The sequence below is a fragment of the Monodelphis domestica genome, chromosome X (assembly GCF_027887165.1).
Source record: "Monodelphis domestica isolate mMonDom1 chromosome X, mMonDom1.pri, whole genome shotgun sequence".
Lineage (NCBI taxonomy): Eukaryota > Metazoa > Chordata > Mammalia > Didelphimorphia > Didelphidae > Monodelphis > Monodelphis domestica.
In genome coordinates this window covers 72,280,208-72,299,417 of record NC_077235.1, presented here as the reverse complement: position 1 = coordinate 72,299,417, position 19,210 = coordinate 72,280,208, and the positions used below count along the sequence as shown (strand labels likewise).

Sequence of the window (19,210 nt, the reverse complement as noted above, 5' to 3'; positions counted from 1 at the left end):
GTGTTCTAAGGTTCTTTCTATCTTGGCCATTCTAAATTCTGTGTTACAAGATTCTTTCCAGGTATAATCTTCCATGTTCTCTGGCATTCTGTGTTTTCTATTCCTGCGCTGATATCCTATAATCTTTGCTCATATGTTCTTTCTCATTCTAACCTTCCAGATTTATGGGCTAGGCTTCTTTCCATACTACTCTATGTTCACTCTTCTAATTTTACTCCCCATCTCTTTATTCATTCTCTCTTCTAAAGTCTGTTCCCACTCTTTGTTGTCTGTTGTAAATGTAACCCAAGATTCAAGCCTGGTGCGTTTGTGTGAGACTCCAGTCATTTGATTCCTCAACACTGTGCCTGTAGAGAGAGGACTCAACTTTTGAGAAGACTTGGGAGAAGAGAGACTTTCTTCTTGCTTCTCAATTTGAGAGAGGACCCACGTGATTCCAGACTCTTTGGGGAAAACCTCAGAGAGATCTTTTAAAGACTTGGGAAAGCAGACATGTAGGAGAAACTTGTCTCCTCGTCCCACCCCACCCCAAGCACATCTCTGATTTCCAGCCTCTCTTTTCTTGTTGCTCTGGGTTTCTGCATGTAGGGTCTGGAGTCACATACACCCTTTCTCACAGAAGGAAGCAAAAAGAAAGTTCCTCTCCTTCAAGTTCTCTGCCAGTTCCATTCCTGAATACCTGCATAACATTGAATAGCCATTCTTGCTACCACTGAGAAGGGGAGCCTTATACAAACGTGGGAGGCTTGAACCCCGGGCTACATGAGATTCTTAACAGCACTAATATTCTTTGTGTGCCGTCTTTTGAGCCCTAACTTTTTATGTGGTTCATTGTAAGGTTCCTTCTGGTTTTAACATTCTGTGCCCTCTAAGTTCCTTTACTGCGCCGATATTCCATGCTCTCTGCTCTAATGTCACCCCCCATTCTAACATTCTATACTCTGACCTACCTTCTAACTCTAACATCCTATGGTGTATATTCTAAGGTTCTTTCCACCTCTGACATCCGTCCAGGATTTTTTCAGCTCTAATATTCCAAGTTCTGTTGTCTAAAGCCAACATTTTCTGACCACTTCCAGGTATGACATTCCAGATTCTCCATGCAGAGTTTTATGATGTTCTTTGCGGTCCTAGTGTTCAGTGTTGTGTTTCTAAAGTCCTCCCCTTTTCGGTGTTCTAAGGACCCTCCCCACATCAGTGTTCTATTCCTATTCCGTTCATTTCCAGCTCTGGGTACTATATTTCTTTTCTGCTCAAAAAGTCTCATTTCAAATGTCCCTTGAAGCTCTGACATTCTATATTCTTCCAAGATCCTTTCCCAGTCTGACATTCTGCTGTGTCTACTGCAAAGCTCTTTCCTGCTCTCCCATGTTACATTCTCAATGATAAGCTCCGTTTCCATTCTAAATATTCACTCTTCTATACTGTAAAGTTCTTCAACACTAACAGTATGTGCTTTGTGTCCTCAGGTCTTTTCCAGCTCTGATTTTCTTTGTTCTAGGTTCCAAAGTTCTCGCCTGCTCAAACATTCTGTGTTTTTCCTTCTAACTCTCATTCTTTTTTTTTTTAAACCCTTACCTTCCGTCTTGGAGTCAATACTGTGTATTGGCTCCAAAGCAGAAGAGTGGTAAGGGCTAGGCAATGGGGGTCAAGTGACTTGCCCAGGGTCACACAGCTAGCTCTCATTCTTTAGAGTCATTTGCTACTGACATCTTGTATATTCAGGTCTCTTCCAGCTCTGACATTCTATATTGTCTATTCCAAAATCTATTCCCACTCTGACATCCTATGCTCTCCCATTCTAACATCCCTGCATGTTCAGTTTCCCTCCCACTCTGATTTGAAATGTTCTCTATTATTGTAGGAATGCTCTGAAATTATTCTCCAAATACCCTGACATTAGTCAGGGCAGGCCTCTAAGAGCAGGACTACTATGTTGCCCTTCTTGGGATTTTACAGGACCTTGAAGGGCTCGAGAGGATGGGGTGGTTTGATATCAATCACTAGTTTTTAGAAAGAGGTATAATAATAAAAATGATGACAATGATAAATATTTATATAGCACTTACCATGTGCCGGGTGCTATGTAAGGGCTTTACAATTATTATTATCTCATTTGATCCTCACAGCAATCCTGAGAGGTAGGGGCTATTATGATACCCATTTTACAGATGAGGAAACTGATACAACAGAGGTTAAATGACTTGCCTTGGCTCTGGCATTCTATGTTCTTTAAAGAAAACCTCTCACAATACTGTGTATTGATTCCAAGGCAGAAGAATGGTAAGGGCTAGGACTTGCCCAGGGTCATCCAGCTAGGAAGTGTCTGAGACCAGATTTGAAACCAGGACCTCCTGCCCCCATTCTATGTTCTTTCTTCTAAGACTCCTTCACACTGATATTCTACTGCATCTGTTGTAAAGCTACTTCCTGCTTTTCCATTCTACAATCTCACTTCGAAGGTCCATTTCCATTCTCAAAATCCCCTGTTCTGTATTGTAAGGTTCTTTCCAACTCGAATGCAATGGCTAAGTGGAGTGGATTTTGAAGTCTCCAGACCCTGTGCTTTAACCACTGCACCACCTAGGTGGGGATTTCACCTAGATGCCGCCCAAATGTGTGCCATGCTATTCCATCAGGAAATGCAGAGTCCATAGCCCAGCTGGATCCAGTTTAGCGTTCACGTGAGAAAAGGGATAACTGATGGCTTTTAGTTGTTCAAAGTTCCTTTCTCCCCTCCGAGGGGCACGGATGAAGTTCCCCTAATAGGAGCTAGACTTTTCTTCGTCTCTGATTTGCCCTTCTTCAGCGACTAGTTTATTCTCGACTCCCAGTGCAAACATTAGCAGCCACTGCTGTCTCAAGGACACAGCCCGGATTCCGATATGTACAAATCCTTTGACCCTCCAAAGTTCACCCGGTCATTTTCTGGTCGTGGAAGGGTAAGCTAGGGAGGCTTTCTGCTCACCCAGCCACGAACTCACCTCACCCTCAAAGGATTTTCCCTCAAGAGTTTGGCTACATCCTGCCCTCCTTGCCTGGCCTCAAAATATTCAAGTTCAGATGTGGCTTGTTACTTTATAGCAGACCCAGAAAGTGTGGAAAAAGTATCCTTAGCCAACACCCATGCATCTCCTAGTCAGCCCCTCCAGCTCATCCAATAGCATTCAAGGATTTCCCACGCCTGGTTTAAGGCCCTTGGTTCAACAGAAACTCTAAGTGGGAGGGGGGTTGCAACTTATTGGAGATGCCCAAGTCTCCTTCAAGCCTCTTACTGAATGGTTCAAAATGGAAGTCCCAGGGATAACCCTCCCCTCTGACATTCAATGCCCACCTCCATACCAATACTCAATGTTGTTTTCTAAGGTGCTTTTGAGCTCTAATAATCTGTATTTTTTATTCTAGGATTCTCTCCAGGCTCTGTTTGAAAGGTTTCTGTTCTGTTTCCTCTGTTCTAAGGGCCCTTCCTACTCTAGCTACAGCCCTTTCTCCTTGCTCAGCCTTTTGGATGCCCTCTCCAGCCTTTGATACTGTTAACCACTGTCTCCTCCTGGCTACTCTCTTCTCCCTGGGTTTTCAGGACCTTCATGAATTCTCTCCTGGTTCTCCTCCTATCTGGCTGCCCAGTCCCTCTCATTCTCCTTTGCTGCCTCCCTAAATGTGTCTGTTCCTCCAAATTTCTATTCTAGTCTCTTTTCTCTTTCTATACTCTCACTTAGTAGCATCAGCCGGTCCCATGAGTTTAATGCCCATCTCTGTTCAGATGGTTCCCTGATTTCCAGGGCAAATCTCGATCTGGAGCTGGTGCCAGTTCCATCTCACTGTATATTGGACATTTGAACAGGATGTCCCAGAGACACCTCAAATTCACCATGACCAAAATGGAATGCATTATCACCAGCACCACCACCACCCTCAATCTTCCATCCTATTTGATTTCCCCCTTTCAGGGGAGGCCACCTCTCTTCTTTTAGTCTCTTAAGTACTGTTTTTAAGGTTCTCCTAGCCTCCTCACTCTCCCTCACCACACATATCCAGTTCATTATCAAGTCGTGTTTCTATTTCCACCACATTCCTTACATTCGACCCCATCTCTCTACCCACATAGCCACGACCTCAGTTCAGGCACCCATCACCTCTTTCCTGGAGTATTGCAACAACCTTCTGATGGGACTCCCTCCTCCACCTAATAAATCCTCCATAGAGCTGCTATAATCATTTGCCTTTAGCATAAATCCACCCATGTCACTGCCTTTACTAATAAACTCCAATGGCTCCCTATTACCACCAGAATCAGATATAGCCTCCTCTGTTTCTGTTTTTAAGTTCTTCACAGCCTGGCCTCAAACTCTTTCTAGTCTCTTTATTTATTAAACAGAAGTTTTAGCATCAATATCTAGTATTGGTTCCAAGGCAGAAGAGTGGTTAAGGGGTGGGCAATGGGGATTAAGTGATTTATCCAAGGTCACACAGCTGAGAACAAATTTGAACCCAGGGCCTCCCATCTCTAGGCCTGGCTGTCTGTCCTTTGAGCCATTAAGCTGCCCTAGTTTCATTTTATAACACTATTCTTCCTGCGCCCCAGCTTCCAGCCACCCTGCCCTTCTCTGTTGCTCACGTACAAGCCAATAGTCCATCTCCCAGCTTTGTGTCTTTGCACCTGCTGTCCCCCTGTGCCTCAAATGGACTCCCTCCTCAACTCTGCTTCAGAGAATCTTCCTTCAAGATAAAGCCCAAGCACACAATCCCATTCCTGATCTCCTCAAACTACTCCTGCCTCCCCCTCCCTATTTTGTATTTATTTTCTAGTTTTCCCTTGTCTATATTTACATGTGGATAGAATGTAACGTCCTTGAGAACAGGGAGTGCTTCACTTTTGTCTTCATATCCCCAGTGTTTACCTTATTTGGTAGAGGCTTAATTAATGATGTTTGACTGATTACTTGCTTGCCAGTTTTGATGTTCTATGATCTTTCCAGGAAGGTCCCATCCCACTCCAACCTTCTAAATTCTGTGGTGGAAGGTTCTTCCAAGTAGAACATTCTAGGTTCTGAGATTCTTTCCATTACTAAGATTTTATGTTCTTTTTTTCTAAGTTCCTTCTCAGTTCTAATAGTCAGTGTTCTTGGGCCACTTCCAACTCAGACACTTTATGGTCTAAGTTCTTAAGTTATTCATTCTGACGTTCCCCATTCTCTGTTCTAAGGACCCTTCAAACTCTCCTGTTCCATGTTTTCTTTTCAAAAGTTTCTTAAGCCTGCTCTGAAATTCTATGTTCTAAGGTTCTTTCCCATCTAGACACCAAATATTGTTCCTTTTGAGGTTCTCTGCAACTCTTAACAATCCCTGTTCCACATTCGAAGTGTTTTCCCTGGTTCTGGAATTTGCCAGCAATGATTTTTGTAGGTCTCTGCTCTAAGGTGCCATTCTCTGTTCTGTATGTTAGGTCAACTTCCATGCTAGAATTCGGTGTTCTGAAAGGTCTTTCCAGCTCCAGGAGATTCTGTTCTCAGTTGCACTCGCTTCCCTCCCAGGGAAAGGGGGGATTTCTTTATATGGAAAGGCGGACTGAGAAAAAGGGACCCTCCTTCAAATTCTGCTGGAGTGTTAACTGAGCAGTGTCCGAATGTGGCCAGCACCTGCTCACGCTCAGCAAACGTGGCTCGAACCCCCGCTGGGCAGTGCAGTACAGTGGGTCCTGCTTATGTGCCAGAGCTGCCTGGAGCTCCACTGACTTAGGGAGTATGGATGGGCTCAAGCACTGGGGGTGCTGGGGGTCCGTGGTGTGTGTGGGGGGCAGTTTTGCAGGTGCTTTCTGGGGGCCTCACACCCTTTCAGAGGTGGCTCTCTCCCCACTGGGTTGGGTTTTGTTCTGGGGCTCCCAGCACTTGAACCCGAGCCCCGGCTCCGTCCTGGAACCAAGAGGGGGTTCTCTCTTTCCCTGACTGTGTGACCCCTTCTGCCCACCATGTCGGGCTGTGTGTTTGGGAGTGCTCCGTGCCCTCCAGCTCTTCTGTCTTCGGAGGTTATCGCTTCCAATATTGCCAGCCCCCTGTCTGCCGGGTGGCACACTCTCCTGGGCCCCAGCCCCCACTCTCCTCAGATCTTGGGACCAGTTTCCCAAGTAAGGCTCTTGGCCCCTAGTCCCTGCCCCCTCCCCCCTCATATTTTGGGACCAATTACCTAAGTGGGGCCGCTCGTCCCGCTGCCGCTCTCTGGGCCTGCCCCTGGCACGTCCCCCCCCTCGTATTTTGGGCTCAATTACCTAAGTAAGCTGCCGCTGGCCCTGCCAAAGCCCGGCCGGCCGAGCTTCGCCATTGGCTGACGCGACAAGTGGGGGCTGGGCGGGGCGCCAAGGCCGGCCCCTCGCGCCCGCTGATTGGCTAGGGCTCTTGGTCCCTGGTGCCGAGCGCGCTTTCCCGCGGAGCAGCCTCGGCGAGTGAGCGAGCGGGCGAACCAGCGAGCTAGAGAGCGGGCGCAGAGAGCGGCTCCCAAACTTTTCCGGGCGGCTCGCGGCTCGCGGCTCGCCGGGGAACGTGGCCGTGGGCGGCTGCCCGGCCGGGAGACGCCTTGGGGAGGGCACGCTCGCCCCGGGCAGGGGAGGGCAGGGCAGGGCAGGGCAGGGCACAGCTCACAGAGGCGCCAGCGCAGCTGGACCAGTCGGCACGCTGGGCCAGGCCGGGAGAGCCTCCTGTGCCGCCGCCGCAGCAGCTGCGGGCCGTCCGGCCGTCGGGCCGTCCCTGCCGCCGCCGCCGCCGCCGGCCCGTGGAGCCGCCGCCGCCGCAGCCGAGGCAGGCCGCTGCCGCTGCCGCTGCTGCCTGCGTCGCCGCTACCGCCGCCTCCCACCGCCCGCGACCATGTGGCACTTCTCCGCCTCGGCCATAGCGCCCTACTCCACCAACTTTCTGCTGGTGCCCATCCCCGAGTGCCCCGGGCCCGTCTGCCCGCCCCCCGGCAAGGCCATCAAGATCGTGGTGCTGGGGGCCAGCGGCGTCGGCAAGACTGGTACGGCCGGCAGAGCTCGGGCCCTGGGGCTGGAGAGCTGCGGGGCGGGCCGGGACCAGGAGGAGGGTGAGGGAGTCCCGGGGAGGGGGGCTTTGAGCGGGCGCGGGGAGTGCCCAACAGGTGGCTCAGGTGGCTGGCTATGTGTAGGGGGAGGGGGCAGCTGGGACAGGCTGGTGACCTCAGACTTCTTCTGGCTCCCACACCCTTTCCCAACTCCCAAACGAAAACCCTTTTCCTCAGTCCCAGCCCTCACAGAGCCGACCCCCCCCCAGCTTTGGCTCCCCCTCGCACTCGGCCCCGATGCCCCCCCCCCATCATTGACATCCCCCCAGGTCCACTTAGGACACACCCCCTAGGCAGTGGATGACACACCCCCCAGAGTCTGCGCTTACACGGCCCCCCTTGAGGACCGTCGCCATTGCCCCCCACCCCTCCCCGAGGTCAGCGCTAACTGCCCCTCTCCTGTCTCCTGGTTGACATCTACCCTTCGAGAATGGGCACTTACACCCCACCCCACCCATGCTGCCACCCCCCTGGCTCGCGCTGACACACCCCCTTTCTGCAACTCCAGGCTGACACCCATTCCCCCAGCTCAGCTCTCATATTACCTCCTAAACTTAGCTCGGACCCCCCCCCCCAGCTCTGACACACCCCTAGGCTCAGGTTGACAGCCCCCCGCCCATCTCAGACTCCTACCAGACACCCCTTTCCCCCAATTCAACTCTCCCATTAGCTCTGGCTCCCTCCTGGGCTCAGGCCTAGCACCCCGCCCCTCGCTCTGTCACTGGTCCCATGGTGACCCCTCAGCCTCAGCTCAGACACCCCCACCAAGGCTCAGCCCTGAGACCCTCCCTGTCACCTCTAAGCTGACACCCATTCCCCCAGCACACTTCTCATATTACCCCCTAAACTTAGCTCAGACTCCCCCCCCCATATCTCTATCTTTACACACACACATTCCCACCCCCCAGCCCTGACACCGCCCCCATGCTCAGGGAGAACGCCCCTTCAGCCCTGACCACACCCCCTCTGGAGTCACCACTGACCCCCCAAGGCTGGGGCCTGAGAGCCTCCTCATGGACGCTGCGCTTGGCTCTCATATTACCCCTAAACTTAGCTCGGCCTTCCCCCCTCCCCAGCTCGGCGCTGGCAGAGCCCCCCGTGGCCAAGGCCCCTAGCCCTGACCCCACCCCATGCCCAGCTCTCGCAGGCCCAGCTGCCCGCTGACCTCCAGGGGCCCTCAGAAGGAAGGCCCCAGCTGGCCCCCCGCCGCAAAGTGCCATTTCCCCCGAGCTTGGGAGAATTCAGGAAAAGTCAGTCAAGAGGACGCTCCCAGGCCTCGCTCCTTCCCTCCCCTGTCCCTTGGGAGCCCGGGCCTGAGGAGAAGCAGAGGCCGGCCCACGCCGCTGCCGCCGAAGAGAGGCGGCGAAGAAGGCTAACTTTGGGGAGTGGAGCGGCCCTCTCCCCGGGCTGGTGCCAAAGCGTGCCCCTGCCTTCTTTTGCAGCCCTGGTGGTCCGGTTCCTCACCAAGAGGTTTATTGGCGACTATGAGGCGAACACCGGTGAGTAGCGGGCTCCTGGGCCTTCCCCTCCTGCCCCGCCCTTCCCCCAGCTCCCCAGGGGCAGCCCTTGATTCAGAGTGGAAAAACTCTCACCCCACCCCCATTCCAGTGCGGCCAGCAGTCCATCTCCCTCCCCTCCCCCTTCTCATCCTGCTGAAGCCAGGGAGGGGATGGGTGAGGACCAGAGAGATGCTGCTGGCCTGGCCTCCCAAGAGAAGAAAAAAGCCCCAAGTCCCTGAGGCCCCCGGCTGTGGCCAGAGGAAGAGGCCTTGTGCTTACGGAAGACTGACAAGTCAAGCCCGGTTGTGAGGTGGTGAGCCTCGGGGGCCCAGCAGGTTTGGAGGCCCCTTGCAGCCCGGTTTGGGGGGAGGGAGAGGAGAGGGGGCAAGATCAGAGACTCACTCCAGGATCAGAGATTTCGAGCTGGCGTGAGCCGCGAAGTCGTCAGGTCCAACAGGGCGAGGACACGCACCCATTCAGCTCTTGGCCAAGTGGCTCTCTGCCCACTCCCAGATGGTCTGGGTTTTCCCTTCCATAGAAACCCAGCTAGAGAGAGTAAGAGGCCAGGAACCAGCAGGTCATTCTCTCCACCGGCAAGCTGCTTCAGCATCCACACATGGAGGATGGAGAGAATGGCCAAGGGAGACTGTGCTGCGTAATGGTCAGGAGGATAGCTTTCAACTCAGAATGCCTGGCTCTAGGCCTGCCTCAGCTATTTGGTTAGTGTGACCCTGGGTAAGTCACTTCCCCAGCCTGGTCCTCAATTTCCTCCTCTGCCAAATGATGTGGGGTTGGGTTAGATGAGATGATCTCTGAGGACCTTTCCAGCTGGAAATGCTCGGATTCCATGGGCTCTGCTCACTCTCACCAACTTGCCTCAAATCATCTGAAAGGGCAATAAAATGATAGTCCTTGGGGAAGGTACTTGGGAGGAGAGGGGCTCCTATAACCCATGAGAGTAAGTGCTGTGCTTCAAAATGATCTGCCTGGAAACTTGTCCCAGAATAGATCAAGAAGGCTCTCTAGCCATGGTTAGAGACCACAGCAAATGACAGCCATTATGCTGGTGATGTCACTCACTAGCTCCTGACCTCTTCTGTGTCTAAGCCCCAGTATTCTAATCTGGAAAATGGGGCTATCTCCTTCACAGGGTGGTTTACATAATCTGTTCTGCATATTGTTGGGATTCCTATAGTCTTCTATTCGGACCACTGTGGTCCTCCTTGGCCTGTTTTTGCCAGGGCCCATTCCCACTCTCCTCTCTGCCTCCTCCCTGCTCCAGGACCAAGTTTCAGTTCTCCACTCTGCTTTTGGCTTCTTGCTATGTTTTTCCTTTGCTCCCCACACCCCCTTTCCTGCACCCGGCCCTCTGGAACAGGCTGGCCAAAGAATCCAAAGAGGTGAGACATCTCCACCCTTCTCCTGGCCCAGCCATTGGCCACAGTGAGGGAAGAGAAGAAGAATAGTCAGTCTGTCAAGGGCATGGCAATGGTGTGACTCCCGCACAGTCCAGGACCATCCACGCAGGAAATCAGCTGCCACATAGCAACAGCCTGCAACCGTAGCAACCACTGTGCATCCAGGGCGTTCTGGGCTCAGAGGAGCCCCCAAAAGCCGAGGGCATCCCTCAGTATTCCAATCTGGGCATGGGGTATGTGCTTCCTCTGTTCACCAAAAGGCCCAAGTGCTGAGGCCTCTTCCCAATGGGACCAGAGTACGGGCTCTCAAACTGTCCAAGGGGGACAATGAAGGAGATCCAGTACTTCGGTGTTTATGAGAAATGTAGGCTCCCATAGATAGAGAAGGAAGGAGATACACATGAAGTGCTCACTATAAACCAGGCCTTGGGCTAAGCACATTACAGATTTCTTATTTAATCTCCTCAACAACCCTGGGAGGGAGGCGCTGTTATCCCCATTTTACAGCTGAGGAAACTGAGGCAGAGATGAACTGACTTGCCCAGGGCCACACGGTTAGCAGGTATCCAAGGTCAGATTTGAACTCTGGCTCAGCTTGGGTATTCTATCTGCCATGTCACCTAGCTGCCTCAAGGTAGAGTATCTGAAAGGGTGTACTGTGAATGTGGGGTGCCTTTTTTTGAAGGGGAGAGGGGCAGACCTATTTTATTCGTGTTGAGAAATTCCCCCACCATTAGCAAGTCTATAACTTATGGTCAAGGAGGGTTGCCTGTCCCAGCACTGGAAATGACTTGCCCAAGGCTGTATATGTCTGTATATGTCAGAGGCGGGTCTTGATCCCAGACCTTCCTGCCTCCCAGGCTGACTACCTGTTTCTATGTGGGTTACCTGATCTCTGTTGGTGGTGTTTGTGTGTTGAGGAGTGATGCTGATAACTCTTATTTCTCCAGCCCTCTAAGGGAGGTTAGGTGTATTCCTCAAAGCTACATTCCAAGGTAGACAGTCTTAAGAATTAGTATTCCCACTTTACAGATGAGGAAACTGAGACTTCATGCATTGAAGTGATCCTACAGCTAATAAGTATATGAGTCGGGATTCAAACTCAAGTCTCCTGACTCTTAGCCTAACATCCTGGAATTGGGCCACAATCCCAGACTCCCCTGGGAGGAGGTAACCTTTAAACCTGGTTTCGTACACCCTCCCAGTAGGAGTGATACCAATCATTTGTCCAGGAAGAGAAGAAGCAAGTGCCCCAAATGGACATCCTGTGATTTCTACATGTTGGCACCTTCATGTGCTTGAGTGAGGCTCTTGGCATAAGCTGGGAGTCCGACAGGGTACTGTGCTGGCAGCCCCAGGAGGGTGGGCCAGGGCCTCCCTACCCCGCCCCCCTGAGGGGGCCTCTGCTTTCTCCCCATGACCTGCTCCTGGCTCAGCCAGCCTCCTGCTTCACACCCCCACCCTAGTCCCAGTGATTAAGCATCTGTCAAGTGTTTCCTTCTAGATCATTGCTGCCTAACCCCTAGGTAAATGGCAGCTTTAACTCAGCCTGACAGGGGGGGTCTCTGAGCAGTCAGTCACAAGGCCTTCTTCCCACTCAGGCTATTTGTTCTCCTTCTTAACAGAAATGCCATCTGAGGTATGAGGCTGAGCCATGGTATGTTTGAGCTGGGAGAAACCTTCTGAATCATCTCCCCAAAGCTAGCATGTTAGGTCTAGAGACCCTCACCCAGCCTGCCTCATTCTCCAGAAGAGGAAACAGAATCTTGCCCAAAGGAATGATGACTTGCCCAAGGTCACACAGCCAATGAGTAGCAGGTTCTCAATCCCTGACCTTCTGCCTCCCCTCGGCTTGGTGATCTTCATATTCTTTTTTTCATCTTTCTTCTGTCAGGTTCCTTGTATTCTCGTCAGTTCACCCTTGATGGAGAGGAAATCTCTCTCCAGGTTCAGGACACCCCCTATGTGGCCCTGGAGGTAAGGGCTTCCTTCTTGGGACTCTGGCTATTTGCCCATCTACTTGTCACAGACACCCAAAACATAAAAAGAGGAGGTGGGAAAATCACCTTGGGGCTTAGGGGTGCAGCAAGTACCCAGGATCTTAGTCTAAGGGTCTAGGGATCAAATGGATGGCGGATGGAAGGAGAGAGATGGCCTTGCCTTGTTGGCTCTTTCTTGGAGAGCAGGTGCACCTGGACCCTCTGCCCCTGAGCCTAGCCTCCTGAAGCCATGGAAAGGGGCATTGGGCATGCTCATATAGGCCCATGGTGCAAGGGATAAGCTGCATGGTGGGACAATACTGATTGACCGAAAGAATCTGAGGGCCACTGGCAACCACGACCCCATCAGCAAAGCTGCCACCCACCTTATCAACAGAGCTTTGAAGATCAGGAGCCAGGATGACTGCCCCCATTGGGCTGCCCTGGGAATTCTAGCCCAGAACCTATAAAGGTCTACAGTAGTGATGGCAAACCTATGACACAGGTGCCAAAGATGGCACACAGAGCATTCTCTGTGAGCATGCAGCCACACTCTCACCCTAGTTCATTACTAGAAAGGCAGAGGCACTCAGGCAGAGCTACTCCCTTCTCCCTTTCCACAGGCCTGATGACATTTTTTCATATTCCCTTCTCCTCTGCCTAGCAGCCCAATGGAAGCACACAAGGGGTAAGGTGGGTGGCTCACAAGTGGCAGAGTTGAAAAGGAGCAGAGTGCTCTGGCCATTCCCCTCCTCATCTCTATACTGACTGAGGGCATTCCTCACTTCACCCATCCTTCCATCCAGCAGCCCAATGGGAATGCTTTCTCCTCCCCTTGTGTGGAGTAAGGTGGGGGGGCAGTATATACCCAGCATGTGGTGGCAGGGAGAGGCATGGTACACAGTCTCTGGGGGAGTGAGCATGGCACTTGGTCTGGGGGAGTGGGGCAGAGCCTGGCACTCGGGCTCTAAAAGGTTCACCATCACTGGTCTAGAGAGTTGACCAAAATGATCATCTCTTCTAAACCACAAGTAACTTCCCTTGAGTTCTATTCATGGACTCACTTAATTCTTTTTTTTCAAGAAGAGGCAAGGGCTCTACTGCCCTTGGCCTCTGTCTTTCCAGCCTGTCACTGGGCTGCAGTAGGAAGGAAGGGTGCAGGAAGGTCACATTTTTCCACCCAAGTGACCTTTCTGGGGGGGTTGGGAAAGGATCCCCCCAGTGCCACAGCCTCGAGGGCAGCCAACCGCCATTGCCAAATGAAGACAGAGAGGGGGAGGAGCCCAGGCCCAGAATATGTTTAGTTCTTGCTTTGGTTTCATTCCTTCCCAGAGGTCAAGGCCCATAGAGGGCCAAAGATTTGGGGCAGTGAGACCAGGCAGGGAGGGCCTTGGGGAGTGGTGGGAGTGAATGGAAAAGATAAAGGGTGGGGATGGGGTTGGAGGGACAGGGATGAGGAAATAAAAAGAGGGAAGGAAATGTAAAGAAATGGGGGGGTTAGTAAGGAGAGGGGACAGTAGAAAGGAAGATAAGGAGATGAGTGAATGCAAATGAAATAGGGCAAAGGAGTGAGGGGCAGAGCTGGGGATCTTGAGTGGTTGGCAAAATAAGGAAGGAATTGAAAAAGACAGATGGATAGAGAAATGAGGAGGGAATAGAGATGAGGCTGAGGAGGAGGAGGAGGAAAGGATGGGGGTCGAGTAATGTCAAAGGCTGCCAGTGGGTGAGAAGAGGAAAGCCAAGCTACTCTGTCAGACCCTCAGCCTACCCTAAAGGTTCAAATTTGACAACTAAGGGAAACCACTTGTTTACTAGGCTGGGGGGAAGTGGGTAGAGTATGCATCTTGACACCCCAGGCCTGGGCCGGTGACTAGTGAACTCCATGATTATTCCTTCCAAGAAGGAAAACAAGAGAAAATGAGTTTGTTGGGGCTTTGCAATTTATAACTAGACAATTCCACAGGGACTGTGACCAGCAAGCATCCCATCTGATACCCAAGCTTGTTCTAATGAAAAATTCCATTAATCTAGAGAACCACGAGGGACTTCCAAGGAGGAAGGTTTTCCGAGCCCATTCAGAGCCAGAACTTCCTTTGAATCTCACTCAGCCAAAGGAATGAATATATGCATGTGGAGACAGGATAATCTCAGATCAAATTTTCTTCCTTAGACATTAGGGCTGAAACCAGTTTGGTACCTGCTGAGGCTTTCCCTCATTGGTGCCCAGTGACCTTGACTCTGGCCTCTCATTTCTGGAAGTCTCCAGACTTTGTCACCCCTTGCAGCAAGAAAGTTCTTCCTAGTACCCATCAAACCTGTATTTGGGACCTACCCTGTGCTAGACATCAGGGGTTCAAATGGTCTAATGGAGAGGATACGAGATATACACAAATCCTTGCTAAGTTGAAGAGAAAACCAGATGGTGGTCATGATGGTCAGTTGCAGGAAATGGGGCCATTTAATCAAGATATTAAAGAAGTAAGAGCAAAACCTCAAGCAAATAAGGCTTCGAGGAGAGGTCTGACAGCTGGCCCCAAGGGTAGGAAAGGCCTTTATGGATAAGAGGAATTTGATATGCTCTGCTCAGCCCCAAAAGACAGAACCAGGAATTTTCCACTAGATGAAGGTGGATAAGAGGCAGCCCAAAGTAGGATAGGCTAACCCTGACAGTAGCTGGTGGACTCCTCTTTGCTGAAGGCCTCCAGATTTCAGTTGGAAAGCCCAACCACTCAGGGAGGGGGAGATGTGGGGTTTCTTAGTCAAGTCTGGGAAGGTCTAGCTGACCTCTAAGAGCCCTTCATCTCTAAAATTCTGGAACTTGGAGATATAGGATACAAGAGAAAAAAGAAGATAGGGCCAAAAATAAAAGCTGGGCTAAAGGGCTGTGGGAAAGTCCAGAGAGGGACAGAGTTGGGAGAGCAGGGCTTGCTTCCCCAAGGACATCTTACCTGAGCTGAGGTGCAAAGGAAGAAAAGGATTTTAGGGAACATCCTCTGGGCATGGAAAGTAGTCTGTTCAACTGCAAGACAACAAGAGAGACCAGGTGAGAGCAAAGAAGGGGCTGGTTTCCACCAGATGGGCCCAGCTCTTCCACCAAGGCTTTGAGAAGCCATGCAAGGGATGTTGGGGCCAAGTTGGGAAGGGCCTTCAAAGACATGCTCAGAACATTAGATATGCCCCTAGTGACCCAAAGACACCATGGAAGATGTTTGGGGAGAGGAGGGATATGTTCAGACCTGTACCTTAGAAAAATCCCTTTGCCCTTTGAGTGAAGGATGGGTTGGAAAGAGGAGAGACTGGAAATGGTTAGGACACCCCCCCCCCTGGCCATTTGGCCAGCTAGGTTCTCAAGCTCCGAGCTCTCTTTCCTCTTGTTCACCCTCTGAGTATCCCGTGCCCAGAATAGTCTAGTCTGGTTACCTCTCCACTGGACTCAATTCATGGCGAACCTGTTCCCAGTCTCTCCCTTCCACAATCCAGCCTCCACACAATAGCCCCAAATCATCTTCCTCTGGCCCCGTTCTATTTATGAATCTACTGGTTCCTTGTGACTTCTAAAGAAAGTCCTCTGCTGGGCCCTGAAGACCCCTCTGAGGCTGACTCTGACCTGCCTTCTCCAGCAGATTTCAGAGGGCTCCTCATCTCCCCTCCAAACTGGCCTCCTAAAGCTGGCTCAGAGCTCAGTATTCTAGCCCCATACCTAGAGTGCTCTCTCCATCTCTCTCCCTCTCCCTCTCTCCTCACCTCTGCCTCTTGGAATTCTCAGCTTCCTTCTGGGTGCAGTTCGTGTGGCACCTCCTACAGGAAACCTGTTCTGATTCCCCACTCCTTGAGTATTCTCTCTCTCCTCAAATTAGCTTTTGGGTGTGTACTCAAACTGAGGTTTGCTTGGAGTTCATCACCCCAAAAGAACCCAAGTTCTCGAGAGAAGGGGCTCTTTCATTTCTGCCTTTGTAGCCCCAGCATGAGGGTTTCATAGATGTCTGGTGAGCTGAGGGAGGTGATTTGGACTTGGCACTTCTGCCCTAGAGATCTGTGGGGCAGATGGCAGGGAAGAGACAAGTTATGGGCACAGTTCAGGCAAGAGGTGATGGGGAGGCCTGAACTGGGGTCTGAGGTAGTTCTGGCCTTGGATTTAAATTGCTCATCCCTGTTCCAGTTTTCATTGGTGCTTCCTTCCTGCCCCTTGCCCTGCTTTTGCCCCTTCCTCTCTCTCCTTACAGGGAAACAGCGAGGTCGTTGTCTGCCAGGAGCAGGTGAACCGCTCCATCTATTGGGCCGATGGCTTCGTGTGCGTCTACTCCATCACTGATCTCGCTAGCTACCGCATCATCCGGCCCCTCTACCAGCACATCCGCAAGATTCACCCCAATGCCAACATCCCCCTGCTGCTGCTGGGTAACAAGGGTGATCTGCTTAGGGCCCGCCAAGTGTCCTCGGAAGAGGGGGAGCAGCTGGCCGGAGAGCTAGGTGGCAGCTACTCGGAGGTGTCCGCCCGGGAGAATTTCGACAGCGTGAACGATGCTTTCCAGCAGCTGTGCCAGCTGGTGGGCCGCATCGGGGGCGGGGGCAGCGGCCCCAGTGTGGGCCCTGGCGCTAATGCCAATGCCGGGATCGGTGCCTGCAGCAGTGTCTGTGTGGAAAAGCGCAGAGGTCTCCACCTGGCCCGCCCCAAGTCCCCCAACATGCAAGACCTGAAGCGGCGCCTGAAGCAGGCCCTCTCCTCCAAGAGCAGGTCTGCCACTGCCCCTGCCCCAGCCAACAACATCTGAAAAAGGGCAGGTGTGGGAGGGGGAGCCCAGCTAGAAGACCCCTGGCTATTTATGGTTCTGTTTTGTGTTACTGACCTTGTGGGTTTGTGGTTGTGGTGTGGTGTGCCCTTGCATGTGTTTTTGTGTTCATTTTGGGAGTGAATCAAGGGCCCGAAGGAGAGAGCCCAGCCCAGCCCGTCAAATGCCCATGGGCCATGACACCGGAGCCCTCAGATTGGGTAAGACAGGGCAGGGACCAGAGGGCTTGGAGGGAGACCAGCTTCCCTTTCTGATCAGTGAGAGATCCCAGGCCTCACAAGAACCCTGTGAGGTGGGGCCTGTAAGCATTCTTCTTCTCATTTGACAGAAGTGGAAACTGAGGCTGAGCTAAGACTTCAAATCGGGTCTTTTAACTCCAAGTACAGTGCTCTCTTCACTACATCCCAACTGCCCCATCCATGTCCTAGGGAACATCAATTGGCTTTAGGAGACACCCCAGGCCTCCCTTTGCCCTAGTACTGGAGCAGAGGCCAGGCAAGCATTACTGACTGGGAGGGTTCCCTAGGGTGGGGGGCATCCATCCCTCATTGTTCTTCAGCAAGTAGAATGTAAGCTCCTCGAGAGCAGAGGTCATCTCGCTTTTGTATCTGTGTTCCCAGTGCCCGGCACCTAAGTGGTGCTTAATAAATGTTTGTTCATTGACTACTTGGTTGATTGAAGGGAGGACAACTTCGGCAGCAACCCTCCATTGAGGCCCTGTCCCCTCCCCCTCCCAGCCACCCAAGTGGCCAGGCCTCGTCAAAACATCCCGGAATGTTGGGTGGAGGCTTTGTGGGCCCCACACCACAGCCTGGAGCCACAAGGGGGTCACCCCCTCTTTGAGAACAGCCCCAGCCCCCTTTCGAGAGGCAGCAGGGTCTGGTGACAAGAGCATTGGATTTGAAGTCAGGCATCCTGGGTTCAGGCGTCGGCTTTGCTGTGTACTAGCTGTGTGACGTTGAATGAGTCACTAACTGCTCGATTTCCCCACCTGTCTGAGAGGGTCGGACTAGACTACGTGGATGGTTTCTCTGAACTCTAAAACCGTAGGATCGATGGGCAGCTGGAGGGAGGGCAGCTGTGCAGGCCAGCAAAGGCCAACTGGGCCTCTGGCACTCTTCTTTCCTGTCCACGAGCAGAGTGCCAACGGCCAGGTCCATTCTCCCTCCTGGGGCGGCAGCAGCGCCACTGCCTTCTCTCTCTCCTTCACTTTATGGATTGGCTCCGAGGCCCCTCCTATTGCTTCCTTTCCTTCCCCTTCATTTGTTTCAGGCATCCAGGACATGACCTCCCCTCCCTTCAATCAAAGGCAATGTTCCCTCTGGTTTGATCTGGATTTGTTTTTCCCAAGATGCTCCCAGGGGGCCTCATCTCCAGAGTTGGTGAATGAGTCCGAGTCACGGTCTGCTGCTTTTGAACTTACATGGCGTTTTTTTTTTTCCCCTGGTCGGCTCATTTGTTTCTCTTTCCCAAACCTGGCGTGTTTCTCTGCTTCTCTTTTGGGGACCATACCTGTACCCCCAAACTTTTCAGTACACTCTTGGGGTCCCAAGGATATCCTGCTGCTGCTCCAGCTTCAGGATCTTCTGTTTCTGAGCCTAAAAGGCCATCTTGGCTAACCCTCTCATTTTCATAGATGAGCAGTCAGAGACCCCTGCCTTAAGGCAGTGACTTGCCCAAGATCACACAGGTAGGAAGCAGCAGGCAGGATTTTCACCCAGGTCCTCCAACTCCAAAGCCAGCCTTTCCTCCACTTGGACATGCTAACGCTCACTTCTCTAGCCCTCCCAGATCCACTAAACACCCGTCCCACCACAAGCCTACAGGGTCTTCAGTGCAAATATTCTCTCCATTTTACAGATAAAGACATTGGAGCTCAGCCGTGCAGTGACCTGACCAGGGTCCAATAAGGAGTGAAGCTGGGATGAGGACCCAGGATGTATTACTCAAACCAAGGCTGAGATTAATTAAAATAATAAATTCTGCCTCTCTAGTGTTTTACTACCCTCCTCAAGCTCACTGACAAACCAGTCATTCCCCAAGACAAAAAGGGGATCTCTGGGAAGGAAAAAAAGAAGCAGCATCCTGCCACTTGTTGTTGGGTTGGGCGATGTGGGGATGGTGGTGGATTCTGTATCGTTTGCCCTCTTGTTCATCCGAGAGGAATTTAGGGAGTGCCTAACTATGCCTCTGAGGACCCCTCAGATAAAGATGGCAAAACAGACGGCCCCTGCCCTTGGGGAGCTTTCGGTCCAGGAGGGAGGATGAGGCAGGTCCGCCAATGACAATAATGGCCTCACAGGTGCTAGCAGGAGGTAGACAATCATTCCACTGACCAAAGAAGAAACTGGAGTTTAGTTCAGAGAAGTCCAACAATTTTGCCCGGGCTCACCCGGCTGGCATCCAAGCCCAGATGCCCTGATCCCCAGCCCAGTTTCCAGGCTTCTGCTAGTGTA

General features: G+C 52.0%; 1 protein-coding gene across 2 annotated transcripts; it reads left to right on the top strand.

Annotated features, from left to right (window-relative positions):
- Nucleotides 1–6,411: 6,411 nt before the first annotated feature.
- Nucleotides 6,412–18,739, top strand: LOC100026853 (ras-like protein family member 11A-like). Of its 2 annotated transcripts, XM_007506963.3 has the most exons (5): nt 6,413–7,005; nt 8,511–8,567; nt 11,880–11,962; nt 16,188–16,699; nt 18,615–18,739. In XM_007506963.3, the coding sequence occupies exons 1-5, from the start codon at nt 6,858–6,860 to the stop codon at nt 18,616–18,618; spliced, it is 804 nt and encodes a 267-aa protein (XP_007507025.1). In that variant the 5' UTR covers nt 6,413–6,857; the 3' UTR covers nt 18,619–18,739. The 2 variants fall into 2 exon arrangements, with proteins under 2 accessions (XP_056665779.1, XP_007507025.1); XM_056809801.1 differs by lacking the exon at nt 18,615–18,739 and having other exon boundaries at nt 6,412–7,005; nt 16,188–17,417.
- The last annotated feature ends 471 nt before the right edge of the window (nt 18,740–19,210 follow it).